The 15,698-nt window shown below is 40.7% G+C and overlaps 1 protein-coding gene across 2 annotated transcripts in view; it reads right to left on the reverse strand.

The window, feature by feature from the left end:
* Positions 1 to 2,883: 2,883 nt before the first annotated feature.
* Positions 2,884 to 15,698, reverse strand: part of lmx1bb (LIM homeobox transcription factor 1, beta b) — a 46,066-nt gene continuing 33,251 nt past the window's right edge. For both annotated transcript variants that reach the window (XM_010777565.1, XM_010777564.1), the window contains 6 exons: positions 11,284 to 11,516; positions 7,279 to 7,454; positions 6,698 to 6,775; positions 6,292 to 6,358; positions 5,126 to 5,284; positions 2,884 to 4,027 (listed from right to left, as the gene is read on the reverse strand). In XM_010777565.1, the coding sequence (XP_010775867.1) occupies positions 3,870 to 4,027; positions 5,126 to 5,284; positions 6,292 to 6,358; positions 6,698 to 6,775; positions 7,279 to 7,454; positions 11,284 to 11,516 (871 nt within the window). In that variant the 3' untranslated portion in view covers positions 2,884 to 3,869. The remainder of the gene's footprint in view (positions 4,028 to 5,125; positions 5,285 to 6,291; positions 6,359 to 6,697; positions 6,776 to 7,278; positions 7,455 to 11,283; positions 11,517 to 15,698) is intronic.

Below are 15,698 nucleotides of genomic sequence, written 5' to 3' on the forward strand. Positions count from 1 at the left end.
CACATGCCTATCCTTACCCAGCAGCCTCAAAATACTGAAATCTGTACACTTTCTCTCTCAAAAATCTTCTCTTTTCTTCTAATATGTTATTTTCTGTCTAATACACGCACTGTTCTTTAATCAACAATACCAATTATCCCTCACATGTTTTTATTATCTTGTTTGATTCCATAATCCTCTGGCTTCTTTTGTCCTTCTTTCCAGAGCCATATACGAATAGAATAGAATTCTATGGCGAATGCGTCCGTCAGCAACTGAATTTCAGAAAATAAAATAACCCGAAACGAGATAACACAACCACTGAACTGATTACCAAGATCCTCCAGCTAGCTTATGGTTTAAGCTCGGTGATTGGATTGTTTATGCCGCAATGCACGTTGGGATATGGTGTTTATGCAATATGAAATCCGAAAACGTTTTAAAAAAAGCAAATAATACTTTATTCCGAGTGTGGCTTGCTTTTCGTAATTTCCTTTGCGAAGTCATCACTAACGGCATTGGTATATGGTTTGGCTGCATTAATAATGAACATTCATGACGTAAGTTCTCCTATATATCAGAGCCCTGATTAGAAGACTTCCAGACAAACTGGAAGAAATGCCACTGAAACATGAATATGTGATGTGAATCCATAAATATATCGAGCAATAAACAATGATCATTCATTTCTCCTTCACACAAGTACGTCTCCTTGCAGTATCAACATCTAATTTGGCTGACCATTTTATATTTGATCCAATTTGTAGATGTTATATTTACACCATCAGCACAGCTAAAAAGGACTAGTTTTTTAAAATATATTGCTTGACTTTTCTCATTCCTTTGATATAAGAATTCTAAATACTGAGCTGAAATAAATATAAGCCGAATATGTTGTCAAGATTACTGTGAAACATGATTAAAACTAACACAATCTTCAGATGTTACGATACATGCATAATGTCCTACACAATAATAAAAGTTAATTATGGCTGTATGTACCTTGTGCTGCACCGCCTTAGTGGTTAAAGCATGTTATTGAATTATTCGTTTTAATGTGTTATATTAATGATGAAAAATATAAAAGCAACGTACTTATCATAAGAGGAGGGATAAGAAAGTCTGTGATTAGAAATATAGAATATAAAAAAAAGATACTAAAGTGATCTCTACAATAAAACAGTTTGTGCAGGATGTACAAATATATTAATAGGAAGTTGTGCAAACAGAAAAACGAATTTAACCTTTATTCAAACATTAAATAATACTTTTTTTAAGGTCTTCTTTTAAATAAGAAAAAGCTTTGGGGTATCTACAGATAAATATTAAGCCTGACAAATGCTTAACGTCAATATATTAACTTTCCAGCAATGTTAACTTATGTTGAAGCACTTATTTTAACTGATATTATACATATTAATTATACTCTTTATGATGTACGAAAGAGTAATAAAGAACTTTGCATGAATATGACAGTTTTATTGGTGGAGGGTATACACACACATAATTGATACATGTCTTGTAATGAACTGTTGAGGAACCAATTAGATACTTTAGGTTAAGGTCTTCTTTCAAATAAGAAAAAAGCTTTGGGGGTATCTATCTACAGATAAATATTAAGCCTGACAAAGTACTTAAAATCTTGAAAGGGATCTGCAAAATAGCCATTATATACAGTCTTTAATGAACTATTAGTAGAGAATAACGAGTAATGAATATACTTTGTAGGGATCTGCAGATACATGTTTAGTCTTCTCAAGCACCAACTATCAAATATCTCGCCTGATTGTTGGCACTTGACAATCACCTTCCCTGAATTTTACTCAGGTGTAACTAAAGTCTGATTTAAGGGTTGTTTATATTTCACATCATTAATCAGAATCTGCAAAGTAACTAAAATAAATGTAGTGGTGTCTGCCGTGGTTTCGTTCCATTTCAAAATAAAAATAATTGGATGGCCTACCTGCCTGTGAGCCTTCCATCTCGTGCACAACATTATCTCGTGTGCGCGTTCGTGTGTGTTGGAGGAGGGGCTCTGTAAGGAAGTCTGAAGGAAGGGGCAGATTTTTTTTCGGCTGCGTAGTTTCAAATTCTAGCGCACTCGAGCTGGTTTCTCCATTCTTACATACCTAACCTACCTTTAAGTGTAACAGCATAGTCTGTAGTTGGCGGTGCTTGATATGGAATTGTTTGCTGCACTGTTAAAGGTTACTAAAGGTATGTGTTTTGCATAATCTGCCCCGGGAAATGTAAACCAAACAAACACGGCAGCCAGTTGGAAACTTTGTCTTATATTTCACAAATATGGTTGTAAAACATTTAGCCATGCAATTGCTGAATCTGTCTTCATTTCCGATTGACTATGTTAGTTTAAACCTTTTTCTTGGACTTCCCAGAGGTGGTGAGTGCCATTTAAATGGTTTACGAGGTAGATAAGTTGACTCTTAAAATAATTATGTACTTAGTCTTGTACTTTTGACTTTGAAAATGATAAAAAAAAAGGTTTATTGCTCCGAATATAATGTTTATTGGTCATGATACCTCTCATAGCTATTTAGATCAGTTTCATATTTAAAACTCTTTTGAGAAACATAAATATTAGTATTTGTATATATTAGTATGAATCAATTGAGGTACAATAGCGCTAAACACATGGCACAGCGTTTAGTGTTGTGCTGTTGCCCATTCTCTTGGCACCATGAATGTCTGTTCCTTCATTTCATAGTAATCCATCCAATAGTATACTGACCCACAGACTGACATTGTAATCCCTAAAGCCATGTTGTAAGAATGGCAAACAAATCCATAAGCATTGATTTGAGAATACATGTAAGCAGGTGATATTTATGAGTTCCAAATGTTCCCATATGAATGATGAATGAACCACTCAATGCCATATTTAATGTTATCAGGAGAAAGACATTGTTTATTCATCAAACCAGTCAACTTTGGTCAATTAGCAACTTTAACATTTTGAGAATGCACATATGACAGTGACAACAAAAGGTTTATGGTCTGTACGAAATAAATAGCAACATTGCTCATTTACAGCTTGGCTGAAGAAAAAACAAAACAAAAGGGTTAATCTTCATATTAAAAAGGCATACAGATGAGTTGTAACACTCATGATCTCACTAATTGCTCAACAAAAAAATGCTCTCCTTTTTAAATAAAGCTTTTCAGTTTTAATATGCACCTTCAAGAGCCTGTTATAGTTAAATAAATAGAATGCTTTCCATTTTGTAACATGCACATCCAATTTGCCTGGGGAAAGTATTTACACTTCACTGATCCTACATGTCCAACCAATTCTCCACCTTTTTTCTCCTAAACAATTCTGCCTCTCCACAAACTCTCATACATACACAAATGTACAGTCACTCTTGCAGACATGCTGCACCTATTTACTATTAACACAATATCTAAGCCTATGGAAAGTGATCAAAATGCTAACAGTGAACATGGGAATCCATGTAGTGTAAAGAAGAAACAGTCCAAATACCACATCTTTACCGGGGGCTTACAAAAAGATTTAGTTTACAACTGATCATGCACTGTATAAATTCACTGTGTGATTTGGTATTGAGAGTGTGTAATCAGTGGCTTCAATATCTACTTGTTTTCTTTAAGTGAACAAAGAAAAGACCTCCTGTGAAAGATAAGCACTCCTACCGAATAATCTAACAATATTTTTAGTCTTTTCCCCCCAGGAATCGTCACCGTCCTACAACAAGTGGTTTTACTATCTTTGAGTAAGCTTCAGCACATAACCAGGAGCTACTGCAGGGTTTTTTCTGTCGTGTCCGTGTTGGTGTAGAAACTCCTGGCCATCACGCTTCAGGGTTGAGATGGGCAGTTTATTCTGTGCTGATGGGTTTCACTCTTCTATTTCATGACGCAAAGTAAGAGTTCTGCATGGAGTAGAGGCGGTCGATGGGGTTCCCCGCGCGGGCCTGCATGGAGTTGACGTCCGACGAGGCCATGAAGCAGTCACTGAGGCTGGTTAAAGACGTGTCGCTGTCTATGTCATGGAATGCAGAATCGTTACCTGCGGACACACACAGATAGCTGTCAGGCTGGTGGCAGAGGCGTCATTCAAAGAAACACAACAACACCCCGCTCTCACTGGAAAATCAATGCAACCTCGTATTTCAGATTTATAGCAGCGTTGGGAAATTATAATTACTAATAGTCACTTTGAGAAATGGCTGTTGTGTGTCATCACAATTTGGAGTGCGGTTTTGTTCGATATCAAAGCTCACTTTTTGCTGCCCTCGATGGGACAATTGCGGTCTATGAGGGCGCATGTAAACAAGGGGCATCCTCCTAAAAGATCTGGTTAATAGCAACTGCTTCTGCCTTTCATAAAACCTCAACATGTTATTTCTCTGGAGGGAATAGTTAACTTTATTACACTCTGGATCTTAATGATAGTGTGCACAAAATGGGGACAGTGTTTTGAGACATATCTTTTAATGCCTTGCCAATATTGTTCTTTTCCCCAAACCAAAGCAGTGATGAGACTGGGGATTTGGGCTCTTACTACCGAGATGAACTAAATGGAGGCAAATTATAAGGAAGTTATGAACTTCAGGAAATGGTCCCTCTGGGGCTTGTTGAGGACATCGCTCAGAAATGTGTTATTCCAGTTACATCCTGTGGACTAACACTTCGATTGACTGATTCTCCCTCGCCTCTTTTGCATTTTAATTATTACACGGAAATCAGAGACTTGTTGTTGTCCCATTAGCTCACACAACCCTTAATCATCATCTGGATTGCACTTTATCTCAAGCTGTCCACACTGACCACATGTTTTTACCACCATTGGAAAACATCAGCAGTAACAGGGCATGTCTCAGAAGTGGAGGCAGGGAGTTAAAACCATATTAAACATATTGGAAAATGAACTTCAAAACCCACTAGCTTATGAGTATGCTTGTGTTATCTCATGTGGGAGGAGAAGCTGCTCGTACGGCTCTGTGAGCGGCTTAAATCAGGGGAGCTGCGGCCTGAACACATGTCCCACACTGGGGAGCTATGAGGTTGATCAAGGGACAGGCATGTGCGTGATTTTTAGAGCAGGAGTGGGTGTTTCTTTCTTTTTTTGTTGGTAGAGGGGGGTTAGAGTTGGTTGGATGCTCACCATATGGGTTCATGTGGTCCCCGGGCATCTGGGGGGGGGTGAGCCCCTGTTGGAACGGGTCTGTGCTGTAACCGTTCTGATCCATGGCGACCAGCTGCTGCTGCGGAGCCAGCGGTGTGAAGGAGTTCATCATCCCCTCCATCCGATTGGACATTACCTCTGCAAGGTAAAGATGGGGAAAATATTAGAAAAAGAACCTTGGATGAGTCTGCAAATATAAAATGCAGCTACGCACATGGGCAAAAAAACCAGGGGGAAAACTTGAGGACAGCATTTTCAGCCTGGACATGTTTTTCTTCATGCCTGGGAATTAAATATCTTCAAATTCACATAAATCTGAGTTTCTGTTTTGCTCTTTTCTGGTCTGAGATAGCCATAACACCCTCCAAATACCTGGCTTGCTTGCCTGTTAGTATTTCCATGGAAACCTACAGTAGTCCTTCCTGTGGCTTCTCCCATAATTCCTTTAACAAACACAGCTCTTGGCTAACCGACTTGTGAGAAGGACACAAAACTCTTGTGGCTTCATCACTGGAGCCCATCCCCCGCCCTGCGCTTTCCTTTGCAGTGGCTTTGCAAAATGACGTCCGCCATTTATTTATTTTGGCTTCTGGACAGAATTTATGACTTGTTTTTGATATAAAGTGTTCTTGTTTACACACAGTGACATATTTATAATGTGTCATTCAGTGTAATCATTCAATTTCGGAGCGCTCTTTTCCCACAACACATTTGACGACACCCCAACAGAACACAAGGAATAGAAGAAGCTCTTATTGTTGCTATCAGTGTTTTCCATGTTAATGCTGTTTAGCAGTCACCAGAAAAAGCACTGTAACTGTCAATATTTAAAATGATATATTGCATTGATACAAGAAAAAGTGTACCTAGAACTATTAGCTTTCTGGGCAGAAATAATTAATGCCATAATCCATGAATGTCTCCACATCACATTGCATACTTGACAACCATTGGCTTCCACTTGTGACATCCCAAAATGTGCTCAAACTCAGATTTAAAATGAGCACAGATACACTTTCTTCTTTACAATGATCAAACAAACTGAGAAAAGGGGGACTTTGTGAAAAGATAAAAAAGTTTCTCAGAGAAGGAGATTTGAGACAATGAGCCTCCGTTGTGTGTGCAGGGTAAGTACAGTGTTGTACCTTGGCCAAGTCTCTGCGAATTCTGTTGTTCTTGTTGTTGCTGCTGTCTTCTGGCCAACTTCTTCATCTGAAACGGAGGAGTTAGAATTGTAAGGAACCCCCAAAACTAACATGCGCTCTTTAATTTAAAAAGGATGCTCCTCTCTGTTCACCCTCAAATGAACCGTACCAAATCTGTATCTGAGTGCACTTCATTGTCAAGTATCAAAGGTTTTCACAAGATAATAATCTGAAAAGAGGAGGGCGTAGACATTTAATGCGAGTGAGCGAGATTTGCAACTCTTTTTACATTTGAAAAGGAATGCAGTGATAAGTTTAACACACATAGTTGTGGTGATTTATTAGCTGGGCTCTGAGATGGAACAAGGCTGTTGTATCTAATTCCTCCCGTGTTAGCAGCTCTCACCTTAGCTCTCTGGTTCTGAAACCACACCTGCACCACCCGAACGCTGAGTCCTGTCTCTGCAGCCAGCGTCTCCCTCACCTGAAAGCATCAAGAGAAAAGATTTCCAGCATCACACGAGAAAACAAACCCCTCCACAACACACTGAAATACTTTGCCTCCTTAACATCTATTCCACATTTCCCCGATCAGCCTCTTTGATTTGCTTTGATTTCATTGAAGGTTGAATGAATGCAGTGGTCTTATGGACCTCTTGGTTATTGCCTCTTCAAAGCCTTGGACCGGGTGCAGTGCCTGTTTCAGGGCCCGGGCTTTGGAGGCAGCTCTCCTATCTCAGTATGACATTTGGTGCAGGCGGTCTGCGTTACACCAGCCTGCCTCGGCTAACACAGAACAGAATGCTGCTCGCCACTTCAAAGCGCAGCTCTGAGGTGGGGGAGATTTTTTTAATTTGAGAATTTTATTTGTGAAACTACTGTAGGGCTCGTGGTCGGCCTCTACAGTAAACCTCCATTACCATAAATTCAGACCATGCAGACCTTTTTTTATATCTTCTTGAAGGGATTATTTGAGCTTTTTCTTACCTTTCTGCAGGGTTTTGAGGACACCTCGAAGGAAGCCTTGAAGGCCCGTCTCTGTTGAGTGGTCAGGATGGTTCGTGGTCTTTTGGGCCTCCTGGGATCCTTCCCATCATCCGACTTGCTCTGGCTTCCTATGCCTTTCTCCTGCTTGATGTCCAACTCCTCATCGTCACTTTTCTCTGCAGAGAGAGTCATTTTTCCATGTCATGAGTACGAGCTGGAACCGACTACACCCTTTCAGTCAGTGACAGTCTGCTAATAAATATATTCTCGCTTTATGCTATTTCGGGAGATTCACACACCAGAAGTGCATAATCAAAGGAGACACATGTGTTTTTGATACTTGTTATCAATTTATTACAAAACGGAAAAGGCTGTATGTACGATTAACCTTACAGAAGTCTTGGAGAGCCAAATGAAATATGTACATATGTCACTGAGCCGGACTGTGCGCCATGTGTAATTTATTGCCCTCAGCTTTGTCTGATTTACACTAAATCAATCTCTGATAAGAATACTACATCAAGTGCAACATGGAAAAGGCAATGCTAGTACATGTGGGAAATGTATCTCCCATGAAACAGCAAGAAAACCCATTTTTAAAAATTATATTTCAGACGTTAAAATAATGACAACTTTCAATGGCTAGATTTGTACTGTCAGCAGCAGGATATTACAGTTTTGGGTAGTAAAGAATAGTAATCTTAAATCTTTGTCATTTTTATGCCGCTATCCTACAACGTGCCATTAAAACATAGTAATAACTTGTTGTTGTTGGATTTCTGTTATTAAAAGAATTACTGTTAGTTTATTTGTATACATTAAAGTCAGCTTGCCTCACTGAAGCTATTACATCTAATAAATATAATGCTCTCCCAGAACAACTCATTAATTTAAGAGTTATTCTTAAGTGAATACACTGATTCTGTCTTTTGATTAGGAGTACGAAAGAGTACGAAAACAATATGTTACTTGTTACTCACTGCAGCTTGAGAAATGGGAGTATTCTTAAATATCTTTGATTCCAATTAAATTGTTTGTGACGTGACATATAGTTTGAAATACATCACTTAGTTCCGCATTAGTAGTGGGCAAATGCATCACTGTGTCAGTTGCCACAAAAGCCACAAAGTTCTGTAAACATCACATCAAAAATATTCAAATATCCATAAAAAAGGGTCTCAAAATCTAACCCAGCAGTGTTGTTGATGAATCCTAATGATCCTTTGGGGTCTGGGGGCTGTAAGGAGAGGCACACATGATGGCTCAGTGTCTCCGGTTATCTGGTTCTGATAAGTATCTGCATTTCTCGTCCAAAACCTACATTTCGTCTGCGGCATGCCGGGGTTAACCACTGTTCATGTCAACATTTTGAAATCTGGAGACATGCTCAAAAGAGATGCCTGCGATGCACCGGGACACAACATAACGAAGAAGACGCAGAGCAAATATTCCCACAAGTTGACAAAAGTTGACACAGGCACAGATGTATTTGACAAATTCCCCCCGCTTTTGTGCATGTTTAAATGTGAGCCAGATGGTAGTGAACAGTGAGGCTTGGCGAGATGCCTCATTGTGTGTGGAGGCTATAGGCGAGGAACACTAGAGCTGATAAGAGCCGAGGCGCAGGCTTTCTGCAGAAAGGCCCCAAATCCCTCTGTCACTCACCGCGATACAGTGATTTAATTCTTTCCAGCACCAGATCCTGCCCACGCATGGAGAGCCATTAATACAGGGTGGATCGGCTCTGTCCTGTTTCCACTTCCTACTGTATCATAAACCCACGCTCCCCCTACAAAATCTGCCATTGAAAAGCTGCAGATGGAGCCATGTTTTAGAAGTTTTGACTGCCTGGTCTGCACGGGAGATCTCTTTTTAACTTATTATTTATTGACCTCTTTTGTCAACACATGGACTTTGCTCAAAATAACTATTAACGAACAAAGTTATTTTAATATGCAGTTTAAATAATATAAAACTAAGAAACATGCCTTCATTAAATCTAAAATCTGTTTTTAATTTATTTTTAAATACAAGATAAATAAAAAATGGAAAGATTAAAAAAAAAAGTCCAAATCATTATCAAAAATAATGTAAAACTCATTTAAAGAGCAACTTGCAGGTTTTTTTTTTTACTACATTTATGATTAACCTTGCCTGAAAATTACAATTAAAAATGTTAATGCAGGATTTGATATGTTTTACGAGACATAAGGAATTCAGAGGGAACGGAGCCGTTTTGAGCTCTGCTACTAAAAACTGCTTTTTTTTAACGTCATACGTCAAATGCGTCATATTACGTCACATGGGGGAGTTAACTTTCTCGGACTTGTTCTCTGCCCAATCCGCGGTAGTAGTTTGTAGTTGGTTTGAGCGGTTGTGATTCAGTGAGCTGGTATTTTTTCTGTACTTTTACATTGCATTTCACCATTTGTAATCATGGTGAGCTTGTGTTTGCAGGTTGCACAAGCTCAAGCCTGTCAGGACATCGAGTCCACAGTTTCCCTCACGGGAAAAGGACCGAAGCTAGCGTTCATTCCTGGGTGCGTTGTGCATCCACCTCCCTGCAGCACATACTCTCCACAGCTTTATCAAGAAACCGTATTACATCTCTCCCCCCCCCTTCGCTGCTCTCTCTCTCCCCCCTTCGCTGCTCTCTCTCCCCTCCGGTACACGGCACCGTAAGACGTAGTGTGCTCTGTGCTCCCTTCCGCTTTGCTGTGTGGTTGTCCTGCCGACCTACGTCATTGGATCGGTGGTGTAAATTCGAATGCAGTNGCATTAGTTTCTGTTATGGATCAGTATCAACAGTCCTGCCAGTAACGTTACTTTGTTATCAATACTACTTTAGTTATAGCCTGATATATGATTGCTAACTTTACAATGTTGTGATGTGACTGACGTTAGCTAAAATTAATGTAGCTAACGCCGTTCACTCACCAAGACAGCTGCTCTGTTCTCCACTGGTTCTCCAGACACCAAAGCTCCATTTCTCTCCGATGGCCGTTATTTTTTCAGTCCTTGGCTGCTCCTGGTCTCTTGGACGCCTAGCAGGCTCATAATTATAATCATATGCATTCGAATATATATTTTCAACCTCTTCTGTGTCAAAACTAGCATTGTGATCCATGTTTATTCATACGTTAGACCGGCCGCTCTCCCCCGTGTTACGTCACACGCGGGAGGGTCACGTGCGGAGGCTTTTTTATGCGGAAGTGAAAATGTCTTACTAAAACGACGCCAGATGTCACTGTAGTGTATATTTCTGTATATTTTTTGGAAAATCTAGTGTATTCATCATTTTCCTACACATTTATTCACTGGTGTCTCTAACCTGCAAGTCGCTCTTTAAAGGTGGGGTAGGTAAGTTTGAGAAACCGGTTCGAGATACACTTTTTGTTATATTCCATGGAATGCTCTTAACATCCCGATAGCAATGAATATCTTAAGTGCTTTGACAAAAAATCCATAAAAAAATGTAATCTGTGGAAGCCGTAGTACTGTAAAAAGCACAACCAATCATTTTAGCCTGTCAGCCTTCCATCTGTGCACAAACTTATCTCGTGCCCTCATCGGTCATGTGCGCGTTCGTGTGTGTTGGAGGAGGGGCTCTGTAAGGAAGTGGCAGATTTTTTCCAGCTGTATATTTCCAAATACTAACGCACTGAAACCCAAAATGACCTACCCCACCTTTAAATATTAGTCATATCAAAAAGGGATGGATACCATTTTAATTTTAAAAAAATAAACTGAAAAAATAAATGTGAGATCTATGAATAATCTTAAATATTAAGCAATTGAACAACTAGCTTAGGGAAATACAAATATCTCACCTCTTTAAGTATTACTAACTAAAATCAGTCACAGTTTAGATACATGATGGTGCATGTCTATGTTGGCCCCCACTGAGATGGAGCAGAGCATACAGAATACAACACGCGGGTGCCATATGATGGTGGCACCCCGGTGTTGTTCTCACTCTTGTGTGAGAGGGTGCAGAGCGCTCACCTGAGTCTGAGTCATCGGGGCTAACCGAGCTGAGTAAGTCCTTCTCCCTCTCGTAGTCGATCTTGCACAGCAGCTGGCCTTCCTTCAGGACAAACTCATCGCCCTTCCTCAGCTGCCGGTCGCACACGCAGCAACAGAAGCAGTTCAGGTGGTACACGCACTCCAGGGCGCGCATCACAAACTCTGTAGGGGCGATTTTCTCCAGGCAGCCGCTGCACTTGGTCGCAAACAACCTATTGAACAAGAGAAAAAGATGATTAGAGCTTTCATCCTTTTGTAATTGTAAAGTTAGGTTAAAGAAATAAAATGCATTGTTGTTCAGTTCAGTACACTAAGGGTTTTGTTGCTCAAGCTTTCATTGGTGTGTTTTGACCACTAGCTAATTGGTTTCTAGATAGATAATATCATGCAGCTACTGAAACTCTACTCTTCATGTGCTTCTATCACAGTCTAGCATTTATCAGTACCCTACAATTGCTAAATGTGGCCACATTGGCTACTGTTCACCTAAAGTTACTGATAAAGTAACTGTAGCTTTGATTGGTTATTTCACAATTTCAGATTTTCACTAAATATTTATTATGGCCAAAATAATTCACAATGACTAGACTTTTTCAATATCTATAAAAAAATGTAGAAATATAATTATAAGGGGCATCGGGGGAGGGAGACAGAGCTGAAATGAAAGGACACAGACAATAAACAAGCTTAAATATAGATGATATTTTCTAATGTTAAGTGCATCTTAACATTATATAAATATATGCTTTTTAAAATATCCCAGTAATTAACTATCTGTATCACGACACAGAACAGAAACGAAAAGCCATATGATGCATCATTCCTGTGGCTTTATTTTGAGTTACCCATCGAGGGTTTTTGACAAAGAGTCAAATTGGCTCGCCCAGCCTGTGGGCAGCCAGGGAGGTGACTCCTTCTGGCAGCAGCTCATCTGTTAAAATGTTCTAGGGTGGGCCTGACACCACGTCATTCCAAAAGAGCCCAGTCATAGGCACCCAAACCCCCTCACTAGTATAAAAAAAGAGTCTGGATCGTGTCTCAGTGCAGTAATCACTGAAACCTGATGATCCCAATCAAGCCTTTGCTGACAATGTACACGTTTCTTTCATATCCACAACACTCTAAATGCATCAGATATCATATCGGAGACTGTGATTCATTGCTGACTACTGGGCTGCCCTGGGCTCTGTTCATATTTCATCTTACTGTCTAAAATCGTGCCCCCATGGCGCAAGACTGCCTTTATCACCATTTCCTAGACAACACCTCCATCTTCTTTTATATCCTTTCAGGAAGATGTTTGCATTGTTTTATTGGCGACTGAGAGGCATTTAATTTGTTCCGTGTTGTTCAGAACAAGCCACATTAAGTGGAGCAAGAAGGCAGGGAGTGTGGTTGATCTTGTCCAGCCGTAAAGCTGGATTTATTAGCGGCCTCTTTGTTTGCCCTGGTCTGGAAGACAGCTGGCAACCGCCTATCTATTTGTGGTGAACATCTATTTCATTGTGCAAGGGAGTGAGGCAGCGAGAGGAGCAATTGACATCATGTGCTGGTTCGGGGCAGGGATGAGCGATAGTGATGAATATAATGTGTAAATATGAGCGGAGGGAAACCAAAGGTTGGTTTTGTTATGGTAATGTTGTTATAGGTGCTGATTGAGTACTGATACGGTGTGTGCGTGTGTGTTCACACATGTGTGTATGAGCAGCTGTATGCATGCTGGAAACAAGACAGTGTGGCTTTTGTTGTTGTCTATGCTTTCTAAAATGATGAATCATCCGATCAGCAAATAATGTCATGTTATCTGAATTACGTCACATCAATTGATAGGTTATTAACTAGTTTCATATTTTATGATCACCACCTATATCTGCTGCAGAATAAACGGCAGTTATAGCCTCCAATTTTCTTTTTTAACCATCACAAAGCGGCATAATAACAGAGATATCAAAAGCTAGCACCCTTCAGGGTTCACACAATCCTTTAATCTTTCATTTATTACAATAAGTTAAGACGATTATTATTACTAACTATGGAAAAACCTCAAGGATAATCCCTTGAAAACAGAACATTTGGCATGTTTCTCAAACAAGCAGCGTTCTAGTTTAAGTGACCTGCCAACCTGGATCTGTCTTCTAAACAAACTTCCAAGTTTGGATGCCAAAAAACTAAAGTCAAGAACAACACTTACTCATAAAATGTATCTGACCCAAAATTTAAAAAAGGAAATCATACATGGACACACTCATGTAAAGATAATATTCAGGGACTTGTTTCCTAGTTTTTAGAGGGATTAGTGTGCTACATGCTGGGATCAGGGGAAAGAGGTGATGAATCTGTCAAGACGAGTTCCCAGCTCTAACTCTTATGTTTAGCTCATGATTGCCGGCTTAGGACTAAGAAAGAGAGCAAAAGTTGAGGAAATGACTTGTTAGCGCGGGTTTGATACGTCCAGGGCTCCGCATTCACCTACGACCGCTCTCTCAAATCTTCTCATCTAGATGAAAACATTCTCATTCAGCCCTTTTTCCTTTCTTCTTTCTCCTCGCCGCGTCTAATCTTGTAAGCCATTATTTTTCTATTTCCCCTCTCTGTCACTTTGCATTATTTTTGGTGCTGTAATTCCTATTCGTCCCTTCTGGAATCTTCCTGTCCTGCTTTGTCCTCGGGTCTAATCCGGACTTTCTGCCTGTTTTCAGTCCCCGGTCCCCATTCTCCGCGGGATTCAGATGGAATAGCCATGCATGACGCCCCTTCTATGGCAACCACACCTCCACAGGAAGGCAACGGCGACTTTTCGGATGGGCAGAGAAGGCCTTTGAGAAGCTGGCAGCAGAAGTAAATCCTTCTCTAAGGAACAAGGAGAATTAGCAGGGAGCAGTGGACTAGGGATTTAACCCTACCCCTCTCCTTTGAAAGGCACAGTCAGTCCCACTCCTGCGGCTAGCCACAATCAAACAGAGGAGGAGTGGGGAGGTGGCAGTGGGGAGAGGAGAACACAAACTCCCTGAATGACACAAGCAGTGGATTGTGGAGGAGCCTAATCCCACTTTAATACCTTTCCAAGTTCGGCTGCTAAAGAATGCTCTTTAAAACAACACCACTGTGTGAGCAGTGAAGGTTGACCAGGGGGAGGCAAGCCATTCAGCCTCCCGAACATTACCTGATTAGTGGTTTGAGCACTGGGCCTGTGCGTAAGATGTAAATGATTATTTTATATATAGAAAAACATAACGTTAGTGGAAAAGGAGACTTCACAGCTCTCTGTAAAGCGCCACTGGGATATTACAGATATCAAAGTGCTGTAGGTGTGAGTGGAATAAGACTTAAAGTGATTTAGGTGAGCCTTTACCACGTTCTGACTCTACTTGATCCCAGTGACCCATCACACTAAGACCTGTATTCACCTAAAATCCACTTTCTGGACATTCAGCTGTTTGGGTAACATGACTCCCGGTGTCGCAGAGGCAGGCTCAAAGACACCACAAAGAAGACCACCAGCGGGACAACCCACGTCCCCCAGCTCTCGCTTTTTCCTCCTCCCACACCTGAGCGCACAGATCAAGTGATGAGACTCTTCCTGTGTGGATCAATGGCCGCATCACAAGCGGAGAGAAGTGTCAATATTTACCCTGGGCCTCCCCACAACTGGACTCATAAACGTAGAAAAAAAGCCAATCTCAGCACATACCTCCCTCCCAGAGGAATCATTACGTCCGTCTTTTTAATCCTGTGTCCACATACCTGTAATCCCTTGCTGTTCTTTCTCGCGTTATCTATGGTTCTCTCTTCCTCTCAGTGACAGATTATCACACTGTTGAGGCTCGTAAAGCTACAAGCTGTGTTTTTAGCAAATGCATAAAAAAAACACAGACAAAAAGGAATAAAAACGCATGAAGACAAAAGCCAACAGAGACCGACGGTTATTTTGTCTGATGAACACTTCACCCAGGCCAAGTGCAGCTGAGAGACTTCTACCTCTCTGCTCTTCTTCTTTCCTCTCTTTTTCAGGCACTTTTGAGAACTATGCACTCTCCCTTTGAACAGATTATGGGCAACTTAAAGTGTGACAACATCTTAAGCTCTCACCACATGTTGCCAATGATTTGCCTTCTACAGACATTACATTTAATGCTTCTGCCGCAGTGATAAGCATCAGGAGGACTGGGCGGGATAAAAGAAACTCAGAAGAATAAGGAGAGAAGAAGAAGAAGGGGGGGGGGGAGGAGTGGGGAGAGTATGGAGCTGCTTATGTCTCTCGATAATCATGCTACATTTAGCAACACATGCAACAGTCTCACCTACTCCCCTTTTGCTATTGAACAACACTCGGAGAAACACTATAACAATTAAGGGAAGAATAGCTTGGGCTATTATGTCACCGCATCCCTTCA

This window comes from Notothenia coriiceps, unplaced genomic scaffold (assembly GCF_000735185.1).
Source record: "Notothenia coriiceps isolate Sejong01 unplaced genomic scaffold, NC01 NC01_scaffold00018252, whole genome shotgun sequence".
Lineage (NCBI taxonomy): Eukaryota > Metazoa > Chordata > Actinopteri > Perciformes > Nototheniidae > Notothenia > Notothenia coriiceps.